At 49.0% G+C, this 13,083-nt stretch overlaps 1 protein-coding gene across 1 annotated transcript in view; it reads right to left on the bottom strand.

Moving 5' to 3' along the window:
- Positions 1 to 13,083, bottom strand: part of PLB1 (phospholipase B1) — a 191,824-nt gene that overhangs the window by 2,726 nt on the left and 176,015 nt on the right. Inside the window, exons 48-53 of the mRNA XM_063919416.1 lie at positions 12,101 to 12,166; positions 11,117 to 11,211; positions 9,636 to 9,717; positions 8,638 to 8,736; positions 5,756 to 5,851; positions 2,131 to 2,205 (exon numbers count right to left, since the gene is read on the bottom strand). Of these exons, the coding sequence (XP_063775486.1) occupies positions 2,131 to 2,205; positions 5,756 to 5,851; positions 8,638 to 8,736; positions 9,636 to 9,717; positions 11,117 to 11,211; positions 12,101 to 12,166 (513 nt within the window). The remainder of the gene's footprint in view (positions 1 to 2,130; positions 2,206 to 5,755; positions 5,852 to 8,637; positions 8,737 to 9,635; positions 9,718 to 11,116; positions 11,212 to 12,100; positions 12,167 to 13,083) is intronic.

The raw sequence follows: 13,083 nt of genomic DNA, 5'->3' as shown, positions 1-13,083 counted from the left end.
CGTTTGGGGGAGGCAATGGAGAGTGCCAGCAAAAACAATGACCATTTTCAAGGTGTGTATCAGCCTACAACTGTGATCCCACACACACAGAACCTGGCGCCGGCATCTCAATTCCTGAAGATATTGGGCCTAAGTCAGGTTGGATTGCAAATCACTATCCAACCGGAATGTTTGCGATCGGCCCACGGGCGCATGCAGGGAACGCTCCATTTCCAGGGAGGAAACGGAGCGTTGCGGGGTGGAGGTGGCCGAACGGGGCCGTGTCAGGGGCGCAATCACATGCAGCCGCCGCGATCAGGAAGATGGTGGCGGGTCTCCTGCGCCGGCAGGGGAGGCATCCTTACTGTAGTTTCTGCTAACAAGCAGATCGCAATTTCTCCTTGTTTAACTGGGGGAGGCGCCGGTCAGCATGCTAGGAAAAGGATAGCAAATTCTCATAATTAGCAGAATTTGCTATCCTTACTGAATTAGGCCCATTATGCACAAACATAAGATTACTCAGATGGTCGATTATGGAAGGATCTGCGAGGCCGCTGCGTGTTTGTATGCAGGTGCTTGGATCTGAGAGGCCGCTGCGTGTTTGTATGCAGGTGCTTGGATCTGCGAGGCCGCTGCGTGTTTGTATGCAGGTGCTTGGATCTGAGAGGCCGCTGCGTGTTTGTATGCAGGTGCTTGGATCTGAGAGGCCGCCACATGTTTGTATGCAGGTGCTTGGATCTGAGAGGCCGCCACATGTTTGTATGCAGGTGCTTGGATCTGTGAGGCCGCTGCGTGTTTGTATGCAGGTGCTTGGATCTGCGAGGCTGCTGCATGTTTCTATGCAGGTGCTTGGATCTGCGAGGCCGCTGCGTGTTTGTATGCAGGTGCTTGAATCTGCGAGGCCGCTGCGTGTTTGTATGCAAGTGTTTGGATCGGTGAGGCCGCTGCGTGTTTGTATGCAGGTGCTTGGATCTGCAAGGCTGCTGCGTGTTTCTATGCAGGTGCTTGGATCTGCGAGGCCGCTGCGTGTTTGTATGCAGGTGCTTGGATCTGCGAGGCCGCTGCGTGTTTGTATACAGGTGCTTGGATCTGCGAGGCCGCTGCGTGTTTGTATGCAGGTGCTTGGATCTGCGAGGCCGCTGCATGTTTGTATGCAGGTGCTTGGATCTGCGAGGCCGCCGAGTGTTTGTATGCAGGTGCTTGGATCTGCGAGGCCGCCGAGTGTTTGTATGCAGGTGTTTGGATCTGTGAGGCTGCTGCGTGTTTGTATGCAGGTGCTTGGATCTGCGAGGCCGCTGCGTGTTTGTATGCAGGTGCTTGGATCTGCGAGGCCGCTGCATGTTTGTATGCAGGTGCTTGGATCTGCGAGGCTGCTGCGTGTTTGTATGCAGGTGCTTGGATCTGCGAGGCCGCCGAGTGTTTGTATGCAGGTGTTTGGATCTGTGAGGCTGCTGCGTGTTTGTATGCAGGTGCTTGGATCTGCGAGGCCGCTGCGTGTTTGTATGCAGGTGCTTGGATCTGCGAGGCCGCTGCATGTTTGTATGCAGGTGCTTGGATCTGCGAGGCTGCTGCGTGTTTGTATGCAGGTGCTTGGATCTGCGAGGCCGCCGAGTGTTTGTATGCAGGTGCTTGGATCTGCGAGGCCGCCGAGTGTTTGTATGCAGGTGCTTGGATCTGCGAGGCCGCTGCATGTTTGTATGCAGGTGCTTGGATCTGCGAGGCCGCTGCATGTTTGTATGCAGGTGCTTGGATCTGCGAGGCTGCTGCGTGTTTGTATGCAGGTGCTTGGATCTGCGAGGCCGCCGAGTGTTTGTATGCAGGTGCTTGGATCTGCGAGGCCGCCGAGTGTTTTGTATGCAGGTGCTTGGATCTGCGAGGCTGCTGCGTGTTTGTATGCAGGTGCTTGGATCTGCGAGGCCGCTGCGTGTTTGTATGCAGGTGCTTGGATCTGCGAGGCCGCCGAGTGTTTGTATGCAGGTGCTTCGATCTGCAAGGCTGCTGCGTGTTTGTATGCAGAGAACGACACACAACCACAACCTGAGAGAACGATCTGGGATAATAGATGGAAAGCTGAGTTTTTATATTAGAGGTCCTGGTGTAAAGAAGACGGCTTGGAGGAGTAAACGTTAGATCCTGAGCAGAGCGACTTACATTGGACGGACACTTCAGCTTGTTGCGATCGTGGGTGAAGTTGTTATAGTTCTGTTTCTGGCCGACAGGCTCCAGCTGTGGATAAAATGAGAAATAGGCAATGGTTACAGAAGACATAACAGAGCCTAAAGAACCAAGCTATTTGTGGTAGGAGACCTGTTCATAAATTAAGCAGTTCAGTGTGACCCTGATTTTCCACTGCAGCTCGGTTGAAAAGTGACGTATTGGCTCCTCCCTCCAGAACAGATAACAGCCCGACCACATATATATAGCTAATGAGATGTAATACAGGACAAATAGTGGAGACAGAGGGGCAGTGACATAACTGACCCCTCCCCTTGTATGAATTGACCAATCCATGCTGTGTATTTCTGCGTAGCAAGCCTGGCTAGCTGTCAGTCAACGTCTGCACCGCCCTCCTAATATGGCAGTGTGCGGCAGAATTCGGAAGAGGCAGGCACTGGTCTCAGCACTCCCATAAAATGGAGGTGACACGGCTACGTTTTGGTAAACACTTCTCGTCACCACCCCTCCCCCAAATGATTGAACGCACGACGACGCACGACCATACCGGACAGGTTCTGCACATGCGCAGTTGAGAAAACATGATGGTATTATTATAGGAAAACATCCCACCCTACCTGCGAGAAGCTACAGCAACGTACAGTATATAAATACTGTCCTAATACAGGCACTCTACAATGCGTATGGATCATTATGTTGACACGTAAAAAGGTCGACGTGAGTTTTTTCCCTTTTTTTGGTGTCGGTTTCTTCGTAAAGTGACGGGGAACCCCAATTAGTGCACCGTGTCCCCTTGCATGGCTCCGCTACCGCAGCGCTCTGCACAGGTTACTGTTCCCTATCGTAGTCGACCTTTTTCCAGGTCGACCTAGTACATGTCGACCTAATGCATGTCGACCAATAGTGGTCACCTAATGACTGTCGACCTAAGTGCTGTCGACCTAATGACCGTATCCCCTCTACAACAATACATGGGGGTTCCGTAACAGGGTGTGAGAATTAGGAAGGGAGAGATTTTGAGAGAGTTCTCCTGTTGTTTTTTGATTTTTTTTAACTGGCAATCATTTACATGGAATTATCAAGTTGATTTTGCCATGTCAATAATTATTGCCGCTTTAATAGAAAACAACAGGAAAACTCACAAAATCTCTCCCTTCCTGATTCTCACGCCCGGCTACATTCTCCCCATGGTTTGAATGGAAGGGATCTGCCACCTGGTGGCTTAAAGTGGTATTGCAGTTTTTATTTTAAACATGATTAGTATTTTTTGGGCACATGTGTTTTGGGGAATTAAATCACCCTTAGACAAACAGCATATACAGCACTCGCACTCCTGACATAAAGCGGGCGCATATACAGCAGTCGTGTTCCTGACGTAAAGCGGGCACATATACAGCAGTCGTGTTCCTGACATAAAGTGGGCGTATACAGCAGTCGTGTTCCTGGCGTAAAGCGGGCGCATATACAGCAGTTGTGTTCCTGGCGTAAAGGGGGTGCATATATAGCAGTCGTGTTCCTGGCGTAAAGTGGACGCATATACAGCAGTTGTGTTCCTGTCATAAAGTGGGTGTATACAGCAGTCGTGTTCCTGGCGTAAAGCGGACGCATATACAGCAGTTGTGTTCCTGTCATAAAGTGGGTGTATACAGCAGTCGTGTTCCTGACGTAAAGCGGGCACATATACAGCAGTCGTGTTCCTGACGTAAAGTGAGCGTATACAGCAGTCGTGTTCCTGGCGTAAAGCGAGCGCATATACAGCAGTTGTGTTCCTGGCGTAAAGCGGGTACATATACAGCAGTTGTGTTCCTGTCATAAAGTGGGCGTATACAGCAGTCGTGTTCCTGGCGTAAAGTGGGCGTATACAGCAGTCGTGTTCCTGACGTAAAGTGAGCGTATACAGCAGTCGTGTTCCTGGCGTAAAGCGGGCGCATATACAACAGTCGTGTTCCTCGCGTAAAGCGGGCACATATACAGCAGTCGTGTTCCTGACGTAAAGTGAGCGTATACAGCAGTCGTGTTCCTGGCGTAAAGCGGGCGCATATACAACAGTCGTGTTCCTCGCGTAAAGCGGGCACATATACAGCAGTCGTGTTCCTGACGTAAAGCGGGCACATATACAGCAGTCGTGTTCCTGACGTAAAGTGAGCGTATACAGCAGTCGTGTTCCTGGCGTAAAGCGAGCGCATATACAGCAGTTGTGTTCCTGGCGTAAAGCGGGTACATATACAGCAGTTGTGTTCCTGTCATAAAGTGGGCGTATACAGCAGTCGTGTTCCTGGCGTAAAGTGGGCGTATACAGCAGTCGTGTTCCTGGCGTAAAGCGGGCGCATATACAGCAGTCGTGTTCCTGACGTAAAGTGGGTGTATACAGCAGTCGTGTTCCTGACGTAAAGCGGGCACATATACAGCAGTCGTGTTCCTGACGTAAAGTGAGCGTATACAGCAGTCGTGTTCCTGGCGTAAAGCGAGCGCATATACAGCAGTCGTGTTCCTGACGTAAAGTGAGCGTACACAGCAGTCGTGTTCCTGGCGTAAAGCGGGCGCATATACAACAGTCGTGTTCCTCGCGTAAAGCGGGCACATATACAGCAGTCGTGTTCCTGTCATAAAGTGGGTGTATACCGCAGTCGTGTTCCTGGCGTAAAGCGGGCGCATATACAACAGTCGTGTTCCTCGCGTAAAGCGGGCACATATACAGCAGTCGTGTTCCTGTCATAAAGTGGGTGTATACCGCAGTCGTGTTCCTGGCGTAAAGCAGGCGCATATACAGCAGTCGTATTCCTGTCATAAAGTGGGTGTATATATACAGCAGTCGTGTTCCTGGCGTAAAGCAGGCGCATATACAGCAGTCGTGGACAGGAACACATCTTGATCGCAGCTGGAACTCTGTTTATGAGTGAAATTTGCGCCTTTTTTGCCTCAGCCGCACATAACGGATGTCACTACAACTGAATAAGGTTATGGCTTGTCACACAGAACAGGTAAATCATATCATGCAGCAGAGACTGACACATTGGGGGTAATTCAGACTGGATCGCTGCAGCGGCGGCGGTCGCAGTCTGAATTACTGTGTGGAGTGCGCACACACAGCGACCGCACTGCGCGTGCGCACCACGGGAACCCAGTGAGATGCTATCAGCATCTCAGGGCTGCGATTGCCTCTGCCTGATTGACAGGCAGAGGCGGTCGCGGGGTGGGACGGGGCGTGCCAACCGCGTTAGGACGCTGTTGGCGGGGCACCTTCCGGACAATAGAGGCGTGTCCGGACCATTGGGGGGTGGGCCGCGGCAGCTGTGTGACATCACATGCAGCCGCTGCGACCCGGGACGCGGCAGGTAGCTCCCTGCCAGCACGCAGGCGCTGCGCTGGCAGAGGGCTACTCGCCGGGTACAAAAGCATTGTACCCGACGAGGGAAGGCCTGACATGCGGGGCGGACTAGCCCTGTGCTGGGCGTCCCCCCGCATGTCAGAGCAAATGATCTTCGATCAACTCTTAATTACCCCCCATTGTGATGAGGTTTTTCACTAGGCAGCAAACACTCATTGCGTCCATCACATCTGCCCCTAACACCACACCGGCTGAGGAGAGCGCCAAACTCACCATATTGTTCCACAAAGCGATGGCCATCTCCGCGTGTCCCCTCTCACTAAAGTGGAAGCAGTCAGCCGAGAAGAAGCTGACGTCCGGTTCTCCGAGCTGGTGTATAGAGATCAGATACAGCAAGTTACATGAAGCTTGGACACGTACACTATATAGTAACATACATACTGTATTCATGGAATTTACACTGTAAATAGACTAAGACGAGTCATAATAGGGCAGATCCGACCATTCAGCTCTCAGGCTAATGTCTGGGTCAGGGCCATCTTAACATATATACACAATGAGCAGCAGCCCAAGACCCCACAATTGTAGGGGACTCCGAGCAAAGGTGGTGGTCACACAATCAGAATGGCCAGACAGCATACTCCATCTGCATCCCAGCCTGCAGCCAGACAGTGAATGGCTGTCAGTATGATGATTGGTGGATGGCTGGAGCTATCCACCAATGAGAGTGCGGACAGTCATTCACTGTATGTACGGAAACGTGGAGAGGCATCACGGGACTGCATGATTTTTTTTTATCAGTTCCTGTGAATAGGTGTGTAGGGAGGGACCCCAGTGTATTGTTCTGCCCAGGGCCTAAAACGCTATGCAGACAGCCCTGGTCTGAGTGCTTTGCCCAATTACTACCCACGCACTGTCAGATTCTCACCCTCCTCCTGTCACATCTTCCTTACTTTCCCATACACATCCAGTTGCTTTCTATCTAACGTTTGTTTAAATCTTCACTCATTTTTGGCTTTCACCGTTGGTTCCCAGCTCTTGTCTTCAAGCTCCAATAGCAGTTCAGGAGTTAAGGATATCCATGCAGGTGGTTGTATCAATATGACTGCACTTTTCTCAAGCACAGATATCCTTAAACCCTGGATTGTTAGCGGGGCAGGAGTCATTGCCCACAGACAGATATTTATCGTCAGCTTGGTCCTACAGGCTTCACCTTTTATTAAGTTCAATATTTGAGTCATGTTACCTTTCAGCCTTAGCAACTGTACTGTTATCATAGAGAACCAGTGAGAATGTCTCACTGTGCCGTAGGGTAACTGGACTTACACTCCTGGAAACAACACTGTAATGCATTTCTCTACCAACTAGGGAGAACGTTGGAGTATACTGGTGTACAACTCTATAACAAATAAGGGGTAAGGCATGAAATGGGAATGAAGTATTGGGGGGAATGAGGACATGTGGATGTGTGCTGAAATTACAGCTGTGTTAGATGTGTCCATGTTTAATAAGGGAATACGGATAATTAGCCTATCCTTACTATACATATTCTATGGTGCACCTCCCTGGGAGAATTTATGATATCATTCAACAGAAATATTATACAGTTAAAAGTCTACCTACCTTTGTGTTTATTATTTTTCTGACTCCCATCACAATTGTATTCTCCACATGCCTCTTAAATGGCCATTAGACCCCCTCATGTGCTAATTTTATGCCATCAGACCACTCCACGTGCCCCTATATGCCCCATAAGTCCCTTCCAGATGACCCTTATGTGCCATCAGACCCCTCTGAATGCCCCTTGTGTGTCATCAGACCCCTCCACATGCCCTTCAAGTGCCAGACCCCTCCACATGCCCCTTGTGTGCCATGAGACCTCTCCACATGCCCATTGTGTGCCATCAGACCCCTCCACATGCCCTTCAAGTGCCAGACCCCTCCACATGCCCCTTGTGTGCCATGAGACCTCTCCACATGCCCATTGTGTGCCATCAGACCCCTCCACATGCCCTTCAAGTGCCAGACCCCTCCACATGCCCCTTGTGTGCCATGAGACCTCTCCACATGCCCATTGTGTGCCATCAGACCCCTCCACATGCCCCTTGTGTGCCATGAGACCTCTCCACATGCCCATTGTGTGCCATCAGACCCCTCCACATGCCCTTCAAGTGCCAGACCCCTCCACATGCCCCTTGTGTGCCATGAGACCTCTCCACATGCCCATTGTGTGCCATCAGACCCCTCCACATGCCCCTTGTGTGCCATGAGACCTCTCCACATGCTCATTGTGTGCCATCAGACCCCTCCACATGCCCCTTGTGTGCCATCAGACCCCTCCACATGCCCCTTGTGTGCCATCAGACCCCTCCACATGCCCCTTATTAAGCAGCATCCCTTGAATAACATCCCCAGCTTGTAATATTGCCGTAATGTGAATGGCAGTCTGAGCATTAGTGCAGATTATAAGATTTTCTTTCCCTACACAGAGAGTATTTATCCGTCGATTCACCCCCATGTTGAAGTCACCATTGGAAGAAGAAGTAAACCCACTACTCAGTCTGTCTCAGCCAACAGCGGACAGGCAGCACATTCATTTGTCAGCTCAACAAGAAGGATGAAGAGTGACGAGTCAGACTCCCATATAAATCATTTAAAATATTTACTAATTGGTAGTAAAATTATATTTTGTCTCAGGCCAGGAGATAGGGGTTAGGGGAGCGCCGGTGCTCTCGCTCACACCAAAAGTGCTAAAGTGTCTACTTACGTCTAGGTGCTGTTCTATACATAGAAGGGAAGACTGTGGCTGAGGCAATAAAGAGTCATCTGGGTAAAGATGATTTGTTGGAAAGGTCAGGGACAAATATACACTCTCTACCCTCCCAGGCCATGTTTTCTGTGCCTCCCCATATCCTCACTCCCCCACAATACTCCCTTCATCAGTGTCAAACAAATACAATCTGAATAAGACCGTGGTTAAATGGTTATAATATGGGAACCATACATAATAATACTATTACTATACATAATGACAACAGTGAGATCTTCCCCTGCTACCCGAGGACAGAGTTACTGCCGGTCACATAACTACATTCCAGTTATGCAAAGTAGATAAGGAACTCATCATGGCACGTGACGGGTGGTACATGACTTACCTTGTCCACTGGCAACATGGTATTTTGGAAGAATGGCTGCGCCACTGCGGCAAAGTCCTCCCGGCCCTGGTATTTCTCAGCCAAGGCGGCCACTTGTATCTAATGGGAGAAGAAGAGAAGGTGATCTAATAGACTCACACGGAACTATAGCACAGGCAGCAGATCACCCGCCTGTCATCACGTTAGTAGCGGCTCTTGCCACAGGCAAGCATTCTTTTTGCCCGGGGCGCCGCTACCCTGAGGGCGCCGCCAACACCGCCGTGGCAAGAGCCACTAATCCTGATCCCCCCTCTCCCTGGCTGCAGCAGGCGCCGGGGGCTGTGTAGGCGCCCGCTGCAGCTGGTGTCGCTGACTGACACTACAGGTCATAATTGACCTCTAGTGTCAGTGCGGCGCTGCTATGGGAGAGACACCATGACGTCTCTCCCGTAGAGAGGAGCCGGCATCCGGAGACAGCAGCAGCAGCGGTCCGGAAGCAGGAGCGGGGCTGGGGATAACTCTGGCCATGCCCCTTCCCTATGAAGAAGCCATGCCCCTATTTTTGAGCGTGCGCCTTCGGCGTGCACCAACTCTATTTTACCGTGGGGGGGAGGGGGGCGCCACAGGAATCTTTCGCCCTGGGCGCCACAAGGTCTAGGACCGGCCCTGCATCACGTGACATGGTAATCTACAAATATAATACTTTTATATATCCTAGTGCAGTCCAAGCTCTTTGTTTTTCATTTTATCCAAGGCAAGTTTTAAAAAGTTCCCAGAACAAAAGTTTTCATTTTCTCCTAATTTTATCTTAAAGGACCCCATCTACTTCGGTGGCTTGGCAGCAGCGTGGAGTAAAAGTCACCAAATCTCATTGAAAGTGGAAGCCTCAATAACACATCTATGGATCTGACACATCAGTTTATTGAAATGTCCCATGGTTTTATATTACTGTTTTGCTAATTATGCAGTGCGTCCTTCCAGCTACATCCATTACATAAACCTAACAACCCCCCTCTCACCTGCAAATCTCTGTTGAATTTCTTAACTTCATTCAGTTCTGGAGAACCGTCCCGCGGGTTCACAAAGCAGGGGCAGTAGATGCTACAAGAGGTGGAGGCAAATGACACAATCAGTTGGGAGACTCATCCTCCGGGTGCGGAAGACATAAGAAATATACGTACAGGTTTCTTTCACACAAACAGCAAAAACAAAATTAATTTTAACATGAGAACTCTGCTTCTAGTTTATGTTGGTGATCCGGGAGAGTCTATAACATAAGAGGTGAGCTTTGCACCCCTTCTATATCTGTATTATTGCGCTCCTATACAGTGTGTCCCCATTTCCCAGCATAATTATCTATTGTACCACCAAAATATATCATTCACAGGTCTTAGTTTCCAATAATACAGATTCTTGATGCACCCAGGATACTGTGATATATGGGGCTAAGTTTCACATTATTTGTTGCCTACAAATAAATAAGGAATGTACAGTATTCTTTGGCCTGAACAATCTTCCTGTTTTCTTATGTTAACATTATTTGATCCCTATCTATAACCATAATATTGGAATAAATGGAAACAATCCATGTATCAGCGCTGACCAATAGGAGCTGCTATGATAGTCCCGCCTTCTCCCTGTACCCCCACCCCATAGTCACTGTCACTCAAAGACCCAACCAATAAAACATCACATCTGTATAGCGGAAAGAAAAATGTTCTACTAAACATGAATATAGTCATCGATAAACATGAGAACGTGTTCCTCAGACTATTTGCCTGTTTCTTGATGTGACAGCTGAACTACACGTGGTTCCTGGCACAATTCAGCATTGAGTGGAATACTCCCCGTTATTCTTGTTCTGTGCGGACTTTTTCCTTTACTATACCCCAACCCTGCCACACTGCAGACTTACACCATCATCATCTAGCTGTGATCGCAAACTATACATTCTGCTAAATGTGACTCTTGAAATTTGGAGGGTTCTCCCAGTTTCTTGAGAGTACATCAGCCTTCCGCCTGTTGTCCACTTCCAACCATAACATGGGCAGTCTGGAGGATTGCTGACGCATTTCGCATTGATTTATGCCATACTGGCCCCAACCCACTGTATAATGCAGCAATTCCCGGAGTTATTCAGTTCAAAGTCGACAAGTTTGCCCCCAAACTTCCTCTGGGGCCCCTTTCCGACAGCTATAACAAAGCAGCAGGGGAAGTCCTTCTTGCTGCACTGTCTCTCTAGTGAGAGGGGCTAGAGGAGACCAAGCCGCTGTCTTGTCTGGGGCCCCATGAGGTCTAAATCCGAATCTGCAAACACAATGGCCCTGGGTCATCAAATGTTTCCTTATTCAACCAATTGGAACAAACTTCTTAATTAATGACATTAAATAAAGTTGTAGGAAACTAACAAATACAAAGTGAAAGTTTTTGGTTCCAGTTCTGCCAGTTGGGAAAACACAAACCAGACTGTAATACCAACTAGAGATGAGCGAACACTCACGGCTTTAAAAGGCTGCAGCCGATGTTCTCCGAGGTGACCTTACGCAGTCCTTCCACCTCCATTATCTCCACCAGGTTCACGAAAACTCGAGGGATCTGTGGTGAGACCACAATATAACAGCTGAGACATATGAGCTTTGGAACATACAGAGGTGGGTGACACCAGACCCAGTTAGAAAGGGGCCTGATATCACTACTCTCTGCTGCTGGTAGAGTGGACCTGTCTTCAGTACCTTGCGCATTATGTAGTGAGAACAAAATGACTGTATATGTGCTATGCTGTCTCACGGTCAAGTTCCCCCAGCCGCTAAAGGAGTGAGCTCTCTACTCGCACAGCCCAGTCTTTCCAGTGCAATAATTGTCACAAGTCTCCTGCAGTGTGACCTGAAGAAGGCCTGCTTGGGGAGGATGCTCTTAGGTTACTGGGGTTCTGAGGGAAATACAGAGCACACAAGGGGGGTCTCAAGTGCTCTTTACCATTTACACGCTCATATTGGCTACAGATTGGTCCAAAAACCACCACACTAAACTATATGAAATACTCTGTGCTGCGGTTAACATTCTAATGCTCTAATTGGCTACTGGTTCTCCTAGCTCCACCCACGTAAGCTGCAGCATGTCTGTGTTTACCACGTTTTTAACAATGATTAAAAAAGTTGAAATTCACCTGAAAACCGAGAAACGGAGTTTGGTCTGGGCTGAGCACAAGGGGAGGTTTGTAAGATGCTGCACTGAATTCTTACCCACCCGGCTCATAGTGTTCTGCAATTTACCTTCATTGTTATTAAATGACACAATCCTCGATACCACACCCCAGCACCACAACCCCCCTGGACATCCCATCCAGGACCTATCAGAGAGGACATTTAAAAAATGAAGTAACTCTAACTAAATATATATTTATGGGCCCATGTGTGTAATCTGCCACCAGTCTCAGCAGGTTATTAAACCCTTGATATAGAAATGACAATAAATGCGTCCGTACCTCATTATACAATATGTCCAGCGCGTGGGTTAGATGTTGGATGTGATTCCCCAGAGAATACCGGTCCTGAAAAGAAGAAGATCAGATTATTATGTTTGGTGATATTTGCTGGAAAAGGTGTATGCTCAGTGTACCGTATACACGCAGTCATCATATGGTAACATATGGGAGCTGATTCTGGACAGTCACCCGTCTCCTACTTTATGCAAATGCTGCTACAACGCCCATCCCTGGTGTACATCCATATGTCTGACTGGTATCCGGTCTCTAGGTTGACCACTATTGGTTGACATGCATTAGGTCAACAGGGGTTCTAGGTCGACATGTTCTAGGTCAACATGAGTTTTTCACAATTTTTTTTTTTTTGTAAATTTTTCATACTTTACGATCCACGTGGACTACAATTGGGAATAGTAACCTGTGCCAAGCGCAGCGAGGCACCTTGCCCGAAGCATTGTGAGCGAAGCGAGCAATGCGCGGGGACACGGTGCACTAGTTGGGGCTTACCGGTCACTCTACGAAGAAAACGAACCAAAATTTAAAAAAAACATCACGTCGACCTTTTGTCTTGTCGACATAATGCGTGTGTCGACCTATTTTGTCTGTCGACTTAGTCACTGTCAACCAATAGTGGTGGACCTAGACACTGTCGACCTAAGTGTGGTGACGCTATGAACCACACCTGTCTGAACGCACCATTGGTCACACCATTGAAATTTGCAGCAGCACTATAGCTGGATCAGTTTCTCAGTCTGAGTATGGCCTCCTTTATGAGCTGTTCAGCGTCAGTGTATGTAACTACTTTCCCCGACACGCCTGCAATACTCCCATTACACGCCTATAAAACGGACCATCTCCGCGCGTGCGCTAAGACACCTCCCGGTCACTGCCCGGGATCACTCACTACTTTTTGCACTACACTTCTCCCTGTGTGCGTCTTAAATCACAACTGTCACTCAGTACGGACACAATCAGGACGCATG

Source organism: Pseudophryne corroboree, chromosome 4 (assembly GCF_028390025.1).
Source record: "Pseudophryne corroboree isolate aPseCor3 chromosome 4, aPseCor3.hap2, whole genome shotgun sequence".
NCBI classification, from domain to species: domain Eukaryota; kingdom Metazoa; phylum Chordata; class Amphibia; order Anura; family Myobatrachidae; genus Pseudophryne; species Pseudophryne corroboree.
The sequence above is the reverse complement of the archived record's forward strand: the minus strand, read 5'-3'. Positions and strand labels throughout refer to the sequence as shown.